The sequence below is a fragment of the Megachile rotundata genome, chromosome 2 (genome assembly GCF_050947335.1).
Source record: "Megachile rotundata isolate GNS110a chromosome 2, iyMegRotu1, whole genome shotgun sequence".
Lineage (NCBI taxonomy): Eukaryota > Metazoa > Arthropoda > Insecta > Hymenoptera > Megachilidae > Megachile > Megachile rotundata.
In genome coordinates, this window is record NC_134984.1 from 16873811 (window position 1) to 16892500 (window position 18690).

The window sequence follows — 18690 nt, forward strand, 5'->3', positions numbered from 1 at the left end:
ATTCCATTAATTCCTCTGGAACTTAATTCCAGATCTCACTAAATCTTAGTTAAGGTTTGTTTGATGGGATCGAATAGGATCGTCTGACAAGATTGAATGCAATGGGATACGCTTTTCCTCTCTTTAAGGAGAACTTCCGTTCTGAAATTTTCAAACGTAGTCTCCCATGAATTTAAAACCAAAAACTACCCTTAAAATTTGGGGTTCAAAATTATCTACATCAAGCTTTTGTATTTTATTACTTTATTATTAATTTTATTACTTTAATATACAGAATAACATTTATTACTTTACGTACAAAATATCATTGGTTATAAAACGCCATCTTTTGAAATTAAATAAAAAGTAGTTAAGAAATTTTAATAACTTCAAAAATTATTTAGGAACTTCAACAATTGTCATATACTGTTTATTAATAAAAAAAAAAAATAAAAAAAATAATTACTTTTAAGTTCTACAAAAATATATACATAATTGTACAACAGTGGTGTAAAAGGTTAAACATTATAAAAATAAAAAGTAAAAAAAGTAAGAAAGAAAAAATATGTATAAATTTTAATGTAAATCTGAAATCTTCCTTTATCGCATAATACCGACTAGAGATGCCAGAGACTACAGTTTCTTGCCGGTACATCGACGAAACTAGAGTTCGATCGATCCTCCGCCATTTTGTAGCAACGCAAGCAAATTGATTCCTTTGTCCTACCACCCGTTAACCTTCCCTCAACTTTTTTTTATTAGATACCAAGTGGTGCGGTTTCTTTGAACGTGCTAAACCGTCGGTTTCCGTGACTAATTCTTCGATAGTTGAATCCAGTTGCGGTTCTCTTAGAAGAGCGACGGATTAAAAGGGAACTTAACCTTTAAAGCACGAAACGAGCTCACGCTTTTGTGCGATAAAGTAACCAAAGCAAAATTTCAACTTCTTATAGAATCTTTTGGGTTCAACTTTTTACTTTCAATTATGGGAGATTTTATGGACTCTCGATATATTGCCGATGAAAATATAGCAACTTTTAAAGAGAGTTTTAGTAGGAGAAGGTCTTTAATGTATGAATTTTATGATGCGAATTAATGAGATAGTTTTATAAGGATGAAAGGCCATTGGTTAAACAAGTTTAGGTTAATTTGGCAATATAACGCGAGTCTACTGTAACAATTCATTAGGAGCAAAATTCTTGAGAATATATTCAAAAAATGGCTGTCAGAAGTATACACTTGATGTACATATCATAAAAACAATTAAATTTGATGAAGATTAAATTTATAATTAATTTTATTTGATTTTTAGCAAAGTATAAAAATGACAGTGTAAAATTGATTTTATCAAAAAACAAAATTAATTTCACTCCTTAGTTACTTTATAAAAATGATTAATTTTATTGATTTTTATAAATCATATTGACTTTATCAATTTTATTGATCTTACTAATTTTATTGATTTTATACATTCTACTGATCTTATTCATTTTTGTAATTTTATCAATTTTATTGTTTTTATAAATTTCACTATTTTTATTGATTTTATTAATTTCATCAATTTTATTGATTTTATTAAATTGATTAATTTTATTGATATTATTAAATTGATTAATTTTATCGATTTTATTAAATTGATTAATTTTATTGATTTTATTAATTTGATTAATTTATTGATAATGTGAAAGACAGATTCAATTTTTTGAAGGCAGATAACCTAAATAAAGTTCCCTTTTATTTCATTACCCTGCAATAAAAGAAGATCCAATTATTTACAGTAATAAATAAAGTCTAGTGAAATTGAACGCATTACTCGAAAGCAGCTTGCGCAGAATTTCACGACGAAAGGAATGAAAACTAAAGTTACTTAAAAAGTTCGCGTCGTCCATCTCGGTGAGCATTGTAGCGCGTAAAGAGAGGGTTTTAAGGTGTCACTTCCTCCTGAATAAACAAGAAAAAATTCTTCCAAGAAGTTGGACACAGCATTTTATAGCACCTACATTTGCTGTCAGTCTGCGCAATTTATTTGTTTAACAACTTTTTCGCGAGTTTTCAGTTTTCTACATGCAACTTTCGAAAGTCCGTAAACACACCACTAAATTTAACCCTTCGCGAGTAAACACACTTTTTCGCATTACGTATACAAATTGCGTTCAGCGTTTTACACTTTTAAAAAATTTAAAAACATGAAAAAAATTGTGAAAGACTGTTTTATGTTGTATAACAGAATTGCTGTGTTAAATGTGTGAATTTTTATATCATATTAAAAATAAAAATTTACAAGTGTACAAAATTGATGAGTTCAAAATTAGTGTGTAGAAGAAGTTACATTAAAATTAAATAAAATCGAACGTTGTTGTAAATAAATAATAAAATAGGGGTAGTTATTTCGAAATTTTAAAATTGATGTATAAAAAAAATTACTGCAATCAAATTTTTAAATATTGAGTCTGGTAATAAATAATAGTTCAAAAGAAAATTAATTTGCAAATATAGAAGTTATTAAATGTTGAGAAAATTTAACAAGAAAATAATAAAATGAAGCAGCAATTTGGAAATATCAAAATTGTTACATAAAAATAGTTACATCCTCAATCAAATAAAAAAAAAAAATAAATTGACAAGATTAAAATTGTCATATAACAAAAAATTGTTATCTAAAAATGATTAAAGAATTGTCAAATATTAATTCTAGCAATAAACTAGAGGAGAACAATAAATATTAAAAATTAAAAATGATATAAAAATATAAAAATAGTTTTTCAAAGAAATAACTCCGCAAAATTACAGCAATCTGAAAAGCAGCAGTAAAGAAATAATAATTAAACCGAAAAGCGCACGATTACAGCAGTAACTTGTGGATAAAGCGTATTTTCTTCAACCGTTATTTTACCGGTTCTCTTTTACAGCAGCATCGCCATACAGTTTTTCCTGCACTTTTTCCCGTGCACATCTCAACTCGGAGAAATTCCTCCACTATCGTGTGTGCGATCGTGTAAAGCTCATTCATTTGCTCGGTGTTATTTATCCTAGCCACGCTGCGAATCCCATTTTTCTTACCACCTTATCCAAAACAAAACGAAACGGTGCAGACGGACAAAAAGATTGTGTCTCGTTAGAGGAAGGACCACGAATTTACATTATTCTGGAGGATATAGCGAGTCACGACCCAAAATTCATACGTTGCGTTTACATATTTTAATTTTTAACGTGTATTCAAGGTTTGTAGGATAGCTGTTTATCATGCATTCACATGTGTGCCACTTTTTGGGGTTGTGTGTAGAGGGAATTTGATGTTTTTTTAATGTAATGATGTGGTTAGGTGGTCGTTAGATTTTTAGGTTTTTGAGGTGTTGGATTAGTAAGTTTAGGTATTTGAAATTTTTGTAGTTGAATTTCAAGATTGTTAATTTTACAAGTTCTCAGTTTTCCAATTTGTAGATTTTCTAATTACCTGCTTCCAACTTCCCACATTGTCCTATTCCCATATTGTCCTATTTCCACATTGTCTAATTCCCACATTGTCCAATTTCCACATTGTCCTATTCCCACATTGTCCAATTCCCACCTTCCCCAATTCCCACATTATCCAATTCCAACATTGTCCAATTCCCACATTGTCTAATTCCCACATTGTCCAATTCCCACATTGACCTATTTCCACATTGTCTGATTCCCCCCTTGTCCTATTTCCACATTGACCAATTTCCACCTTCCCCAATTCCTACATTGTCCAATTCCAATATTGTCCAATTCCCACATTGTCCAATTTCAACATTGTCCAATTCCCACATTGTCCAATTTCCATTTTCCCCAATTCCCACATTGTCCTATTCCCACATTTTCCAATTCCCACATTGTCTAATTTCCACCTTCTCCAATTCCCATATTGTCCAATTCCCACATTGTCCAATCACCACCTTCCTCAATTCCCATCTCTCCCAACTTCCACTTTCCCAAATTCCCAAATTCCCAAATTCCCAAACCCTGAAATATCGGAAAGCTTGCACGTCACTCGACGCCATCACTACCACTCTCTATAATCATTCAACACCGTCAAAATCATGTATTCTCACAGAAAGTCAACATCACAGGCCGTCAAACGTTCAAAGATTCATAAGTCGTATAAGGTAAACTCATATTCCAAATACGTCGGCGATATTTCAGCGCCCGCGCGTGACTTTGACAGCATAATAACGTAGAAATGTGGTCATCAACATGGATTCTCCTATGCAATTTAATGAACGGTCTTCTCTACACCAGTAAAATAATTGTATTACGGCCACAAAGCGTGTTCGAGCCGCATTACGCTATCGACAACCCATTTTGTCGATTGAACTGCTTCCTAGTCAATGTGTACAACCATCATTTTCCTGTGTAGTCATTTCCGGTGAAAGATATACATTAAATTACAGTTGAACTCGTGCTATACGTTTATTCTCTATATTTTTAATTTATCACTAAAATTACTTGCTTCAAATTACTTTTAAATATTATAATATTATTTTTACTGTTTAAACTTAAAAATTAAAGTGTAAAGGTAAATTAATAAATACTCAGTTTACTAGTATATATGTATAATTATTCTTTATGTGAACAAAATATGACACACACGATAACTTGATTATATTATGTACATTTTTATATTACATATGTGATATTGTATAGTCATATGATTGTATGAACAAATATGTATATGACAAATTGCTACAAAGTTTTATAATATAAAATTTAATCATGAAATAGAAGTCACAATTATAAAAGTACGAATATTCAACACTTGCATATTTCCTTATTCAATAAGATAATAGTATTTCAATGTTCAATTTCCATGAATAGAGAAACGATATCCCATATTAATTTAAGAAATAGACAGTAAATTGTTCTTTTTTAATTTCAGGAGTAGAAGCACCACCAAGAAACGATTCAGTACGTCTGGAACCAGGACCGCTTGTGAATGGTGCTGGAACACTTTACGTCGCCGCGACATGTGCTTGCGCCTTAATATTAGTCGTCGGTAGTGTAGCCAGCGCCTTGTACATTCGCAACAGCAAGGCTCGTATTCAAGAGTCGCAGTAAGTTCAATTTCACAGATACACTCACTCGCTCTACGAAATTACTCTCTCACCACGGAATTCTTTGAAAAGTAATATTAACTGCGATTGAAGGGCGGAAACTGGCTGTGAGCGCCATTTTGTTCGACACTTGCTGGTCAGGAAAATGGCGTTCACTTCAAAAGAAATATCATTATTGATATAAATATTATTTTTAGAAAGATACATTTGTTTTTGAAATTTATTCTTCAAATTTATTGTTGTTTGCTTGATAATTATTCTTCCTAATAATTATAAATTATTGTGAATTATTTTTTTGTTTGTAAAAATATTTACAAGAAGCAAGTATTAGTATACTTTTTCAATAAATAATATGCTTATCAGTAAATATAATTATAATTAAATAACAGTTTGATGAAGACCAATTTTTTCTTCAGAAACTTTTTTATTATAATTATAATTTAATTTGTTTATGCTCTTCCATTGCAAGCAACGTTCAAATAAAAATGTCTCCAACGAATGAAATAGCTGGATTTGAACTATGTAATCTTGATTAATATAATGATTAATATAATTTTTCTTCATGAATATTCTTGTATTGAATGTTTGAGAATAAACATTTGGAAACATGGCTTAATAGAGAAAATTATATTTATAATACGCGTAGTACGTATTAGTATAATGCATTAGTCGAGAGCTTTGCTCATGTCGAACAAAGTTAACGAGATATCGATAAATAATCCAATCAACGAGACGGCGAAACCAAAGTGACGAGATTTCATGAAAACGAGATACGTTCGCTAATCTCCCGCGGGAGAAAGCTTCACGATTAAGCATCGATCGAACATTCCGCTTATTAAAACGATAATTTCATATCGTGCCTCGAGCACAATCGCGTTCATTCGCGTATAAACCGGAATCGTCGACAAACGGCTCGTGGTTCTGTAGAGACACAACTTGTTCCATATCCAGCGTGATGGCTTTCCCTCGGGAAAATGTCGGTGCAGAGGAAAAAGAGAAGCATCATCTAACTCTCGAGTTTAGAGACATACTTTGATATTTTTATTGATAGAATTCTAAATGGTATTTAAATTTGATTTCAGGTGGTTTAATTTGATTGAGGGTAGTTCAATTTCATTGTGAAAGGTAGTTTAATTTGAGAATGAAAAGTGGTTTAACACTAAAACTATCAAACCGGTCAAATGACCGCTCCATAAGTATCTTAAGGAACACATTTTGTTAAACTACATTCCTTAAAATCAGCATTGATTTTCATCAAGATAAAGAATAAATGTGCGTACAATTCGTGTTTGGTCGTTTGTTTATTTATTTTTCAACTTCATTTTTAATTTCAAATTAAGTACGTATTGTACGTCGGTAGATTTAGTGTTAATCAGATACTGAAAGTAGATTAATTCAATATACGTCTCCAAATCGCTATGTCTCGAAGTCGGTACAAACCTTAATCGCTATGTGTCCAAATCAATACATTCCCAAATCACTACGTGCTTAAATAGCTACAGCCCCAGTTAGTCATAGTAGAAAAATGGCCGCCATGAGTTATCCGTACTAAACCCTAACTAATGCCTACATGTAGTCTACCTCTACTCTCCGTATCTCGCAAGAAATCTCATCAAACGGAAAAACTGTGACATTCCCCGTCTCAAAGCACGACATTCCAGTAGAAGTTCGCATCTACTAATTAGGTCCATACAATTCTATGCATCTACCATTTGCATTTAGGAGCATGCTCGTAGAAACTGCCGTAATCCCCGCATTGTCCCGGGAGACTTCTTTCAAGGCGCGCACAGTAGAACATCGGATTTTTTCACGTATCGCCGGTCTCATTTCCCACGAGCAGACAGAGCGAAAAGTCGCGAACGTATTCCAGTGTCGTGAATTTCCCGTTGGATAGAGAAGATGTACCCGGGGTTCGCCTAAGGGAGCGGGATAGCAGAGAAAGATTTCTGCACCCCCGCGGGAAATTCGTGGGATAAGCTGGATAGGAACTCGTCCGCATGAAATATCCTTTCAATAAGCCCCGGTGATCCGTCGGTCGCTCGCAACGGCAGCCGACATTTTATTGCGCGTTCCCGTTTCGAGAGGACTTTCGCGCTAGAGAGGATGTAAGAAGCGGATCCCGGCAAAGAGACAACCACTCCTCTCTTTTTACCCTTGTTCCCCCCTTTTTTTCCTCTCATTTTCTCTACTCTTCGAGAGCGGACTTTAACGCGTGAAATACTTCCTCGAGAGCTAAACGATTCGAGCTGATACTCCTGCAGGAAGTAGATGATCTGTTTTGCTGGTTTCAGGTTGTTTCGGGTTAGAAATTGTTGATCTCTGTTCTCGTTCGAGTTTTTATCTACTTTTTTTATTTGATATTAACTTTATTTTAAATTTCATTTATTTAAGATATTAACTTTATTTTAAATTTCATTTATTTAAGTTTAATTTATTTGATTCAAGTTTCGTTGAGTTAATTTCAGCTGAAGTTTATTTGGATTTTTTTATAAAAAGTGTAATTAGGAAACAGTTCAACTTTTTCGACTCTTTCAGAATTGTATCAGTTCTATGGTTAAGACGATGGTGTCTTTAATTATTTAGTTTCTTTAAATTATTATAATTATTATTGAATTGTTGAATTTATTAAAATTATTGAATTTATTGAAATTATTGAATTATTGAATTATTGAATTATTGAATTTATTAAAATTATTGAATTATTGAATTCATTCAATGTATATATTGAATATATACATTTAATATATCAATTATTGAATTTATTAAAATTATTGAAATTATTGGCATCATTGAAATTATAGAAATTATTGAAATTATGGAAATTATTAAACTTGTAAGATTTAATTATTGGATTGAACTACTTTGGTAAATCTTCGAGTTTGCAAGTATACTGTGTCCCTCACGTTTCACCAGAAATGCTTCAACGTAGAGCGTGCTTCTCTAACTTCAGATATTACTGTTGTTGCAGTAGGCTACATTAGTTATAGTTTAATATACATAGATAACCCATGAGTTATGTGACCCAAAGAACTTCTATCTACATTTCGGCAAGAAAGAATAATATTAACAATAACAATTGCATACAAGTTGCACTGTGTTAGACAAGTAACAACTGAGCACAATTCACTCTATCTCACTCACTCTGAAGACGTTTGTCGACTGTCATTGTTTTTGGCCTAATTAGTATGTGCGTGACTGCAGGAGCCAATTGCCGAAAGAAACTTCTTGGGAGTATAATAGGTATTTGCTCTGAGCAAGCTTGTTATTTTCATATAACTAAACCAGTTTTCGAACAGTAATTTCGAGCTAGTTTCGAACAATAAGTTTTGGACAGTAATGAACGTAATTAATAATATTCTGTGCTTAAAATAATTAGCTGACGAGAGTTATCCTTTCATATTTCTTGAGAGATACAGGTAATAAACATCTACGTTAATGATTTATTTTTTATTTTCACATAAACTTGTTTTGAAACAGCATCAGCAACAAATAAAACTAGTAATATCTTTTACTTTGACAAATCAGATTCGTGATGCTTTCATAAGACTTCTTGTAGGGCGCACAATATTTTTCTACCCTTACCATTTTTATATTAAATTTTGTATTTTAACATTATCTTTAATTTTCAATCATTTTTAAATTATTTTCTTAGCAATAACAATAAATATATCGATAATATAACTTTCCATTGATTATATATTTAATTACTTGTATTTATCTGACCGTTTTTGTTGAAGCCTTTGAGTACCGTGTCAAAATGGCTACCTGTTTCTGGTTAACCATTTCATGTACAATTTCAAACGAATCTGTTCGGAATATATGTAAACTACGTGGGTCAATCGAATACAGATCGTTTTATATCAACCAAACATGCGAACGAGTTTGTTGCCACAATTTCGGGAAATTAATGAGCGTGTTTACGTTTCCTTTGTACAGTTTATTTTACCGTGTGATCAGTTAATGACTTCTGTTAACAACTAACTCTGGATTTGTGTATAATCGATCTCTGGAATAATTTGCACAATCCATTATTTATATATATTTGTTTGTCAAATATAGTGTGGATGTAGGAATGAAGGGATGTAGGAATGTATAAATATAGAGATCTAGGGATATTTAGGTAGAGAAATAAATATAGGGATTTAGAGACATTGAGGTAGAAAAATTTATGAAAGTAGAGATCTAGGGACATTGAAGTAGAAAAATGTATATATGTAGGGATCTAGGGACATTGTGGTACAGAAATCTATGAATATAGGCATCTAGGGACATAGACATCTATATGTATAGATCTAGAGATATCGAGGTGCAAAATTCTAGAGATCTAGGGATATAGAAATCTACAAATGTAATCTAGGAATATAAAAATTTAGAAACGTAAAAATCTATGAATCCAAAAATCTAGAAATATAGTAATCTAGGAATATAAAGATTTAAAAACGTGAAAATCTATGAATCCAAAAATGTAGAAATATAGTAATCTCGGAATATAAAAATTTAAAAACATCAAAATCTATGAATCCAAAAATCTACAAATGTAATAATCTAGGAATATAAAAATTTAAAAACATCAAAATCTATGAATCCAAAAATCTACAAATGTAATAATCTAGGAATATAAAAATTTGAAAACGTCAAAATCTATAAATCCAAAAATCTAGAAATATAGTAATCTAGGAATATTTAATTATTACAGAAGCGTTTAATCGTTAATTATAAACAGTCGAGACCATGACGACCGCGAGGCATGCGTCTAAACTTTCCCATCGAGCTTTTATAACCCATTTCATGACGCATAAATTAGTAGCCATACTTAGTAACAAGATCTTATCCAAGAAGATTCGAAGTAGAGCTCCAAGCAGGAGAGAGAGATTTTATTTCTTTTACCCCTTCCGCATCTCCTTACTCAGACTTGTCGTATTTCCTTTGAATATATTAGCACTTCGGAAACTTCCGGTACGCGATTTTACGAGCGATTTATATAAAGTATGGCGTCATTTAAATTCTGAAAATGATAACCCGTCTCATTTCGGTCGTTCGCAACTTTTTCCTACTCTTTTCGGTGTACTTTTCGCTCTTAATTATTTTTTATGCTAAATCACGTCCTGAATTACCAGTTAAATCACTTCAAATGTTTCTTTATGAGATTCTACAAGATTTCTATAGTAATTCATCGCTTATTTTATTAGAAATGTTTTGATTTATGTAATTAAAACATTTGCGTGCGATGTTTGTTCGTTTTATGATGGCGGCGTTAAGGGCGGGAAATTTGAATCTTCCCAATGTTTATTAAGCTTAATTACAATAAAAAATTGAAGAATCTAATTTAAAAAATTAACAGACAATATCAATATGTTTAAACAGTTATTCTTTATAAACAAAATTCAAAGTTTGAATTTTTATCACACATTTAAGTGCAAGGTTCTTATTTCCGATATTAATGAATTAAACGAATTTTTGCACGATTATACTATACCAATGAAACGAATTCCGGCATGGTCGAATTATAGAAATGAGATCAAACGCTAAGAGCTTCTCTTCACCTTTCATTTTCATTCCCTTTGTACACCGTCTTTCCAATTTCTCTCAAAGTAGACCAATTGTCTCTTGACGAACGTTATTAAATCTTTTGATGTTCCTCATCGTGAATTTTTCTTAAGATGGAAATAGTTCAAGATCCTTCTTTGATGATGAGTTATTACCGAGATGCTAATTTTAATACGTAAGTACTTGTCTGTGTTTCTTACACGTTAAATTCCTACTGGTGCTTAACGATATTGAATATTTTAATTGTAAGATGTAGGAGAAAACATTAAAATTATTTCCGCTGTTTATACATATGAGTCTTTTTTTACAGATTGTTATTGAGAAAATATTATTTTTGAACTTTTCAAGTTTTCAATTTTGTTATTTAATATTTTTTATAATATTTTTGATAATCAAACGCAGTAATACAATTTTCATACTGCATTCAAAATTTTCACTAAATAAATCCAAGTAGTATGAGTCCAACATTGCTCTGGCAAATTTATAGAGTATTTCAATAAAAACTGAATAACATCTTTCACTGCTACAGATAAAATAATATTCTCCACTAGACGTTCAAAAAATTTATAGTTCTATTTTTTAAATCACTATACAAAGTTCCAGCGAAGCTTGTTTTTATTTATGTCAGCAAGGACGCAATGTTAGGAGCTTTTAACCAAGACCCATAGACGCACTTTCCCACGTAATAAAAACATACGAGATACTGGAGGACACCATACGATATCATATTTCAAAACCAGGCCATAGGACTCGCTTCACAATTGTTTGCGAACAAGTTTACGACGTATCATTTTTCACGTAAACAACCTCCATTATTTATGCACAATATTTACAGCGAAAATAGAATATAAAAATACGTAGATGTATACAAACATAGAAAAGGTCAAATAAGACAGAAAAAAAAAAGAAAAAAATTATTTCACCACGAAGGGGTTTGCACTCATAAAATGATTGAAGAACCACCCTTGCTATTGCAAGAATTTTAATTTAATGAAGTACTACACAGTGAACCTTTCCTACAAAATAATTTCAAAAGGAAAAAGTGAACATATGTCGAAAATTTCGACAAATCTCGAAACGCTGGGTATTCGTCGATAGAAAGTCGACAAACATCCCGTTCCTTCGACACGCATTCCAATATACAGGAAAGTTTGCGAGCAGATCCTGCAACGGATATCCCGTGTGATCGATCCTGTGTCGAAGGTCCTCGTAGCGTGTGAAATTACCGCTTAGCCTGCGGGAAAAATTTTCAAAGAGGGTTCGTTCCCCTTTGAAACGCAATACCGGAGTCGCCCGAGAGAAGAGGCTCAAAAGCGGCCGTAGACGGGAGACAAGGAGAACGTGGATAGATGGAAATGCTCGGAAAGAATTCGTCTCGAGGAACGGTAATTCCGATATTTCGCCGGATTTATTGGCCGTTTCGCGCATGCAAATCCGTCGACGAGCGATTCGACAGGGGAGGAAAAAAAAAAGAAAAAGTCGGAACGAGAAACAGCGACCGGCGTCAGCCATTTTCGAATATTCCACGCTTCGGTTTTTCTGTATCGATGCTCGAGGACTTCGGCCCGCTGTACTTTACGGCTCGATGCCGGTTTCCATTTATCATGCTCGATTTATTTTATTCCGTTACGATTGATACAGTCTGGCGCGAATTACCATCGTACTTCATGCGGATGACGCACCTGGTGCGTCATTCTGCAACGGTACTACAAAATCTTTCATTAGAAAATTTTTGGCTTTTAATGTTGAAGAGATATATTTCATGAAATAAAAAATATTTGATATAGTTCAAAATAGGAACACTTCTTTTTTGATATTATATAAGGGTTAGTCAAAAGTAACATCTGCAGTCAGTTTATTATTGGTTCAAAAAACTTTTTGTGTACTATGAAATATGTTACTGTCATATTTTATACAAAGACAAGTAAACATATAATATATAAAACATAAGAATATATGATAACATTCCAAGAAAAAATAATATACTCATAAGGAATATTTTTAACTAAAATTTTAACTTAAAAACAATATTGCTAAGAGTCAACATAGAGGAGTGATTTTGTGTCCCATTTCATGTCAAGTTTAAATAATCACTTTGAAACTACATTTCGAGGTTCACACGCAGCGATTAAACAGAAACTGTACGACAGAATTTTGCACTAAATAAATTTCGCATCAAAGTGAATACGAAAGGAGCATTCGGCCGCAAAGGTTCTTGTCGAATTCTAGAATCGTCCTTTGTGCGTGAAGATCGAGTCTGTAAGAGAGAAGAGGGTGCAAAAGGGGTGGGTGCTGTGTTTACTCGAGCGAGCGGATGTAAAATCTGCAGTCTCGCCCCCGGAGGGGACGTATAAGGGGCAGAAGAGGATCCTGAGCCTCGTTTTCCCGCGCGTTATCAGACTGGAGAGCCTCAAAAGAGCTAATATATCCCCCGGGAGACAATTGGCCCATGCTCGGGACTTCCCCATAGCGGAAGACGTTACAGGAACGAGGAGAAACCGCTTCTATCCACTCCTTCCTTCTATCAAAATTACATCTAATAAAAAATATTCCTCTTAGGGTACACACTCGATATCGTGAAATTTAAGATTATTGCGCTGTAGGTTGAAACACGGTTGGCTATGAAATTTGTATACGAAATGAAATTCTTTGGGAAATTTATGGTGGATTTGGTGGGGATAGGGTGGTAAGAACCGTTTAAGGGTTGTGGTTGGGGGATATGGAATTTGGTGGTTGACAGTGAATTTGGGGATTTGGGGATTTGGGGAGTTGAGGAGTTGAGGGTTTGGAGACTTAGAGATTCAGGAATTTGGGAATTTGAGAGTTTGGGAATTTGGGAATTGGAAGATTTGGTAATTTGGGGGGTTGGAGGTTTGGGAACTTATGGAACTTGACAATTTGGGAACTTGGAGAGTTTTGGAGTTAGAAGTTTGAGGATTTGGGAAATTGTGGAACTTGGAGATTTGGAGATTCAAGGATTTGAGGATTTGAGGATTTGAGAAGTTGTGGGTTTGAGGGTTTGGAGACTTAGAGATTCAGGAATTTGGGGATTTGAGAGTTTGGGAATTTGGGAATTTGGGGCGTTGGAGGTTTGGGGAATTATGGAACTTGACAATTTAGGAACTTGGAGAGTTTTGGAGTTAGAAGTTTAGGGGTTTGGGAAATTGTGGAATTTGGAGATTCAAGGATTTGAAGATTTGAGGATTTGAGAAGTTGAGAGTTTGAGGATTTGAGGATTTGAGAAGATGTGGGTTTGAGGATTTGAGGATTTGGAGATTTAGGAATTTGGAACCTTATAGCATCTGTCAATTTGGCAACTTGATGAATTTAGTATTTAGAAGTTTAAGGACTTGGGAAATTGTGAATTTAGAATTGGAAGACCTGGAAATTTGTAGAAAAACCTGTGTGATGCACGTATTAAAGGATTGGAGAACTTGAAGACTCTGAAATTTGCTGATGTTTAGGTTCTACATATTCAAACTCAAAATTTGTAAATTTTGAAACTTAAGACTTCCTGAATTTGGTATTCTAACCTTCAAAGTAACCACACACTGCACCTCATCACAAAAATAATCCCCCCATAACCATACATCAAATCGCACTATCGACAGACCCATCGCAGTTCCATGAATCAAAGAACTTTGTCAGTAGAACAAGTAAACGATAAGACCATAGAGAATCTATTACAGTCGCAAGGGTGGTGGTATAACGGTAGTTCCCCATAACTCAGTCAATTATTCGTGGTGCAGGTGGGTTTTGTCGGTGCAGAGAGCGTGTCGTGCATTACAGAAATAATTAACCCCAGTGTATAATGATTAGATACATAGGTACAGGGTCGTCTGTCCTTGCAGGAAAACACTGCCCTGCTGCAGCTATTCGGCGGCAGACACCGGTGGCCTGGCCAGAAGTTCTGTTCTGGTTAGGGTCGACCCACGACCCGGAAGCGCAAATTCCGGAAGTTACGCGACCATTGCCGACCTGGAGCCACTCTATGCGAGACCCTGCGGTTCCAGAGCGAGTTACTACGCTTCCAGCCATATGACGCATCTGAGTCAGGTACGGTGCAAAATGATTTTACGGCAACTTCCCTAAGATATTGCATTAAGTGCTTACGGTGCTTTCCAACTATGGCACATGAAACTCTCGAGGAGACAGCCACTGCGAGAAGCTTGTAAAAGTTTAACCAATTATGCTACCACTTTGTACTTCACGCAATATCGTGTCGAACCGAATTTTGGTCTAATATCAAATTTTCATATATTTTTTATAATTTGTGTTGATAGGGAAAGACAATACTTAATTAGTTTGCAATGATGTCTATGACTTTTTGTGATAACTTTGTTTATTTTATTTTTTGAATTCGTTTGAGAACAATGTTGTTTATTGTTCGTTTACTGACTACTTATTGTAAGTTTGATACTCAAAGTGAAGAAGTATATTAATTCCGTCTAACACATCGATCTAACTTAAAATTTAATGTGGATGGTGTCACAAGTCATGTGTACGTCTGACAAGTTGGCAGCTGGAAACAACAGAGTCTTCATTGGTCCATACACCATCTTCCCAGACGTACACGCTACTAGGGCCATCTAAATTAATTTTAATTTTAACTTCATTTAATCTCACAGTAGATGTACATTATGTGTGTCTGGTAAGTTGACAGCCAAAAACAGTGTAGTCTTCATTGGTCCATATGCCAACTTTGCAGACATACACACTACTAATGTCAGCTACATTAATTTCAACTTTAACTTCGCGTAATATCACAGTATATGCTATGTACGTCTGGTAAGATGAAAATTAACAACAATCATATGTGAACTCTCCAGACATACACACTACTAGTGTCACCTACATTAATTTCAAGTTTAACTTCACGTAATGTCACAGTAGATGTTATGTCTGGTAAGTTGTTAGCCAAAAACAGCATGTCTTCATTGGTCCATATGCCAACTTCACAGACATAAACACTATTAATGTCACCTACATAAATTTCAACTTTAACTTCACCTAATCTTGCAGTAGATGCTATGTACGTCTGGTAAGTTGTCAGCCAGAAACAACGTAGTCTTCATTGCTCCATGTGTCAACTTTCCAGACGTACACTACTCGCCTACATTAATTTCAACTTTAACTTCGCGTAACCTTACAGTAGATGTTATGTCTGCTAAGTTGTCAGCCAAAAACAGCGTAGTCTTCATTGGTCCATATGCCAACTTTGCAGACATGTACGCTACTAAAGTCACCTACATAAATTTCAACTTTAACTTCATCTAATCTTGCAGTAGATGTTATGAGCGTCTGGTAAGTTGACAATCAAAAACAACGCCATCCACATTGCTCCACACGTCAACTTTCCAGACGTGCACTACTGTCATGTACGTCAATCCATCTTCGATTACTTCAAAATTTGTCGAGCGTCTAAAAAGCCAGTTACAGCGTATCAGTTTTTCAAGAACCTTTTACTAACTCGTTCGGCAGAAAATGTCAGGTCATTGTGTTCCTCCGAATGGCGTCATGAGCTTAAGGCTAGCGAAACAGTCCGCGAAACAAAGTGGAAGGTAGACGAGAAACTCTCATTGCATGTCAGGAAATCCGATTTTCTCTCAACCGTTCATTCCTCTCCTCCCCTTCTCTTCTTCCTGTCTGTTCATCGCAAACTCTGTCTCTCCCGTCTCTCTCTCTCTCTTGTATCCTTCTTTCAGCAACGGAAACGGAGGCTGCGAGCTTTCGTCTCGTTCGGTCTCGCGTGCAAAACGAGAGGCGTGCTCGAAACTTTATCGAATTTGCGACGGTACAGGCCGCTTTCTACCGACAACTTTCTCTTCCATCGACCCTTTCCAACCCTTCGACTCTTTATCCAGCTATTCCAAACCCGCCAAACCGACAACCTACGTCTAATCGACCGAGCACGTAAGAAACTGGTACAGCTGTAAAACCTGCTATTTTTCTTCTTTTTACTGGGAACAGCTTTCTCTTTCGTTATCGGGAAACACTTATTGTTGGATTTGGAAGGTGTTATCCACACTGAAATAGGATCTTGGAGAGAAATTTTATTTTATTGGGGGTTTGAGTTGGGTGTTTAGTAGCTGATGTTTTGGCCTTCACACATGATTCATTTGTGAGATACATCAAACATGTGTCTATTGATATGATGTTAAAATAAGTAAAGTTAAAGGCTCTACTACTTGTGGATATCAAGATGTTTAGTCAGAAAGATTTTGATTTAATTATACACAGGATAAAATCATGACATGTCTTTAAAAAATCCTAACTCGACTGAATACACGTTACTTGTGTGTCTATACAGAGATCAGCTTGACGTATTTATACAGAGAGGAATAATATAGTGTCACAACAATATTATAGTAAAACAGTAAAGTAATAAAGTTCCACTAATTTCTAAACCTAACAACCAAGTTAAAATTTGCACCACACCCCGCCGTACATCACATACATCACATCACACCACATAGAATATGTGGCAGGAATGGAGAAGTAAACGTTGAGAAAGAAAAATCCGTGTAAATCGAAAGTTACAAGTGTAAAGAGAACGTTAAACAAGAAATAGTTGGTGGTATTGGAATAACAGAGCACAATAGCTGTCCGTTGGCAAGCGGGGCTCGAGAAGCTGGAAGTTTCAACGCCAGAGTACATATCCGAGAAACACGAAATAACCAGAATAATAACCTCTCTGACATTCCGCGGTGCTCGTGTTCCCGTTGAACGGGACAAGATAAAAGAGGAGACGGAGGGGACCGAGATCGAGCAAATGTCGAATAAATATGCAATGGAGTTTCGAAAAAGCAGCCGGAGCACTTTGCAGCTCGAGACGAGCGTTTTACATTAATTTCCCGGGGAAAAAGAAAGGTGGCAATACCAGCTGCGTAACATCCAAAGAGATCGTTGAAAGAGGAGGAGGAGGGAGAATGTTATACACGCGGTTGCCTTCCCCATCGCGATAGAGAAGGTGGAGGAGGAGAAGCTGAAGAGAAACTGCAAGTGGGTCCTGTGATTGTTTCGGCTTTGATCTTGAATCAATTTACCGGGTATACGCGTATGCTTGAACCCTCGCCACGGTGTCCTCGTCTGAAACGCCACCCTCGTCAACCAACACGAAGAAGCTCGGAGAGAGGAGCGTGTTTGCACAAACGCGTGTCAGCCGAACGTATGTTACAGGTGTACACATGTAACCGCGAACCTTGGGGAAAACTTACGCTTCTACTTGGAATACGGTATCGCCTTCTCTTTTCGTCCTTCTGTGTACTCTGCACGAATTTATCCGCCAGGGACGTTCGGTAAATGATACACGACCTTTCTGCAAATTCGCACGAGCTTCCTGGGATGTTTAAGTAGTGCAGCAGGGTTACTGCACTTTTAGTTTATTTATCTTTTACTTCAATATTTTAGTATTCTTTACTATTTCATTAGTTTGCTATTTTGGTAGGTTACTAGTTTTACTGTTTCACTATTCGGTTATAGTAGCAGTATTCCTATCTCTTGGAGGTTCCTAGATTCCTTAATTCGTAGATTCATAGATTCGTAGATCTGTTGAGTTGTAGATCAGTAGATTCGTAGATCAGTGGATTCGTAGATCAGTGGATTCGTAGATCAGTGGATTCGTAGATCAGTGGATTCGTAGATCAGTGGATTCGTAGATCAGTGGATTCGTAGATCAGTGGATTCGTAGATCAGTAGATTCGTAGATCAGTAGATTCGTAGATCAGTGGATTCGTAGATCAGTGGATTCGTAGATCAGTGGATTCGTAGATCAGTGGATTCGTAGATCAGTGGATTCGTAGATCAGTGGATTCGTAGATCAGTGGATTCGTAGATCAGTGGATTCGTAGATCAGTGGATTCGTAGATCAGTGGATTCGTAGATCAGTGGATTCGTAGATCAGTGGATTCGTAGATCAGTGGATTCGTAGATCAGTGGATTCGTAGATCAGTGGATTCGTAGATCAGTGGATTCGTAGATCAGTAGATTCCTAGATCAATAGATTCCTAGATCAATAGATTCCTAGATCAATAGATTCCTAGATCAGTAGATTCCTAGATCAGTAGATTCCTAGATTTCTAGATACCTA

General features: G+C 35.1%; 1 protein-coding gene across 1 annotated transcript in view; it reads left to right on the top strand.

Moving 5' to 3' along the window:
• LOC100879837 (tyrosine-protein kinase Dnt) overlaps window positions 1-18690 on the top strand; it is a 95962-nt gene that overhangs the window by 68658 nt on the left and 8614 nt on the right. The window contains exons 4-5 of the mRNA XM_003699673.3: window positions 4880-5054; window positions 14453-14657. Coding sequence (XP_003699721.1) covers window positions 4880-5054; window positions 14453-14657 — 380 coding nt within the window. The remainder of the gene's footprint in view (window positions 1-4879; window positions 5055-14452; window positions 14658-18690) is intronic.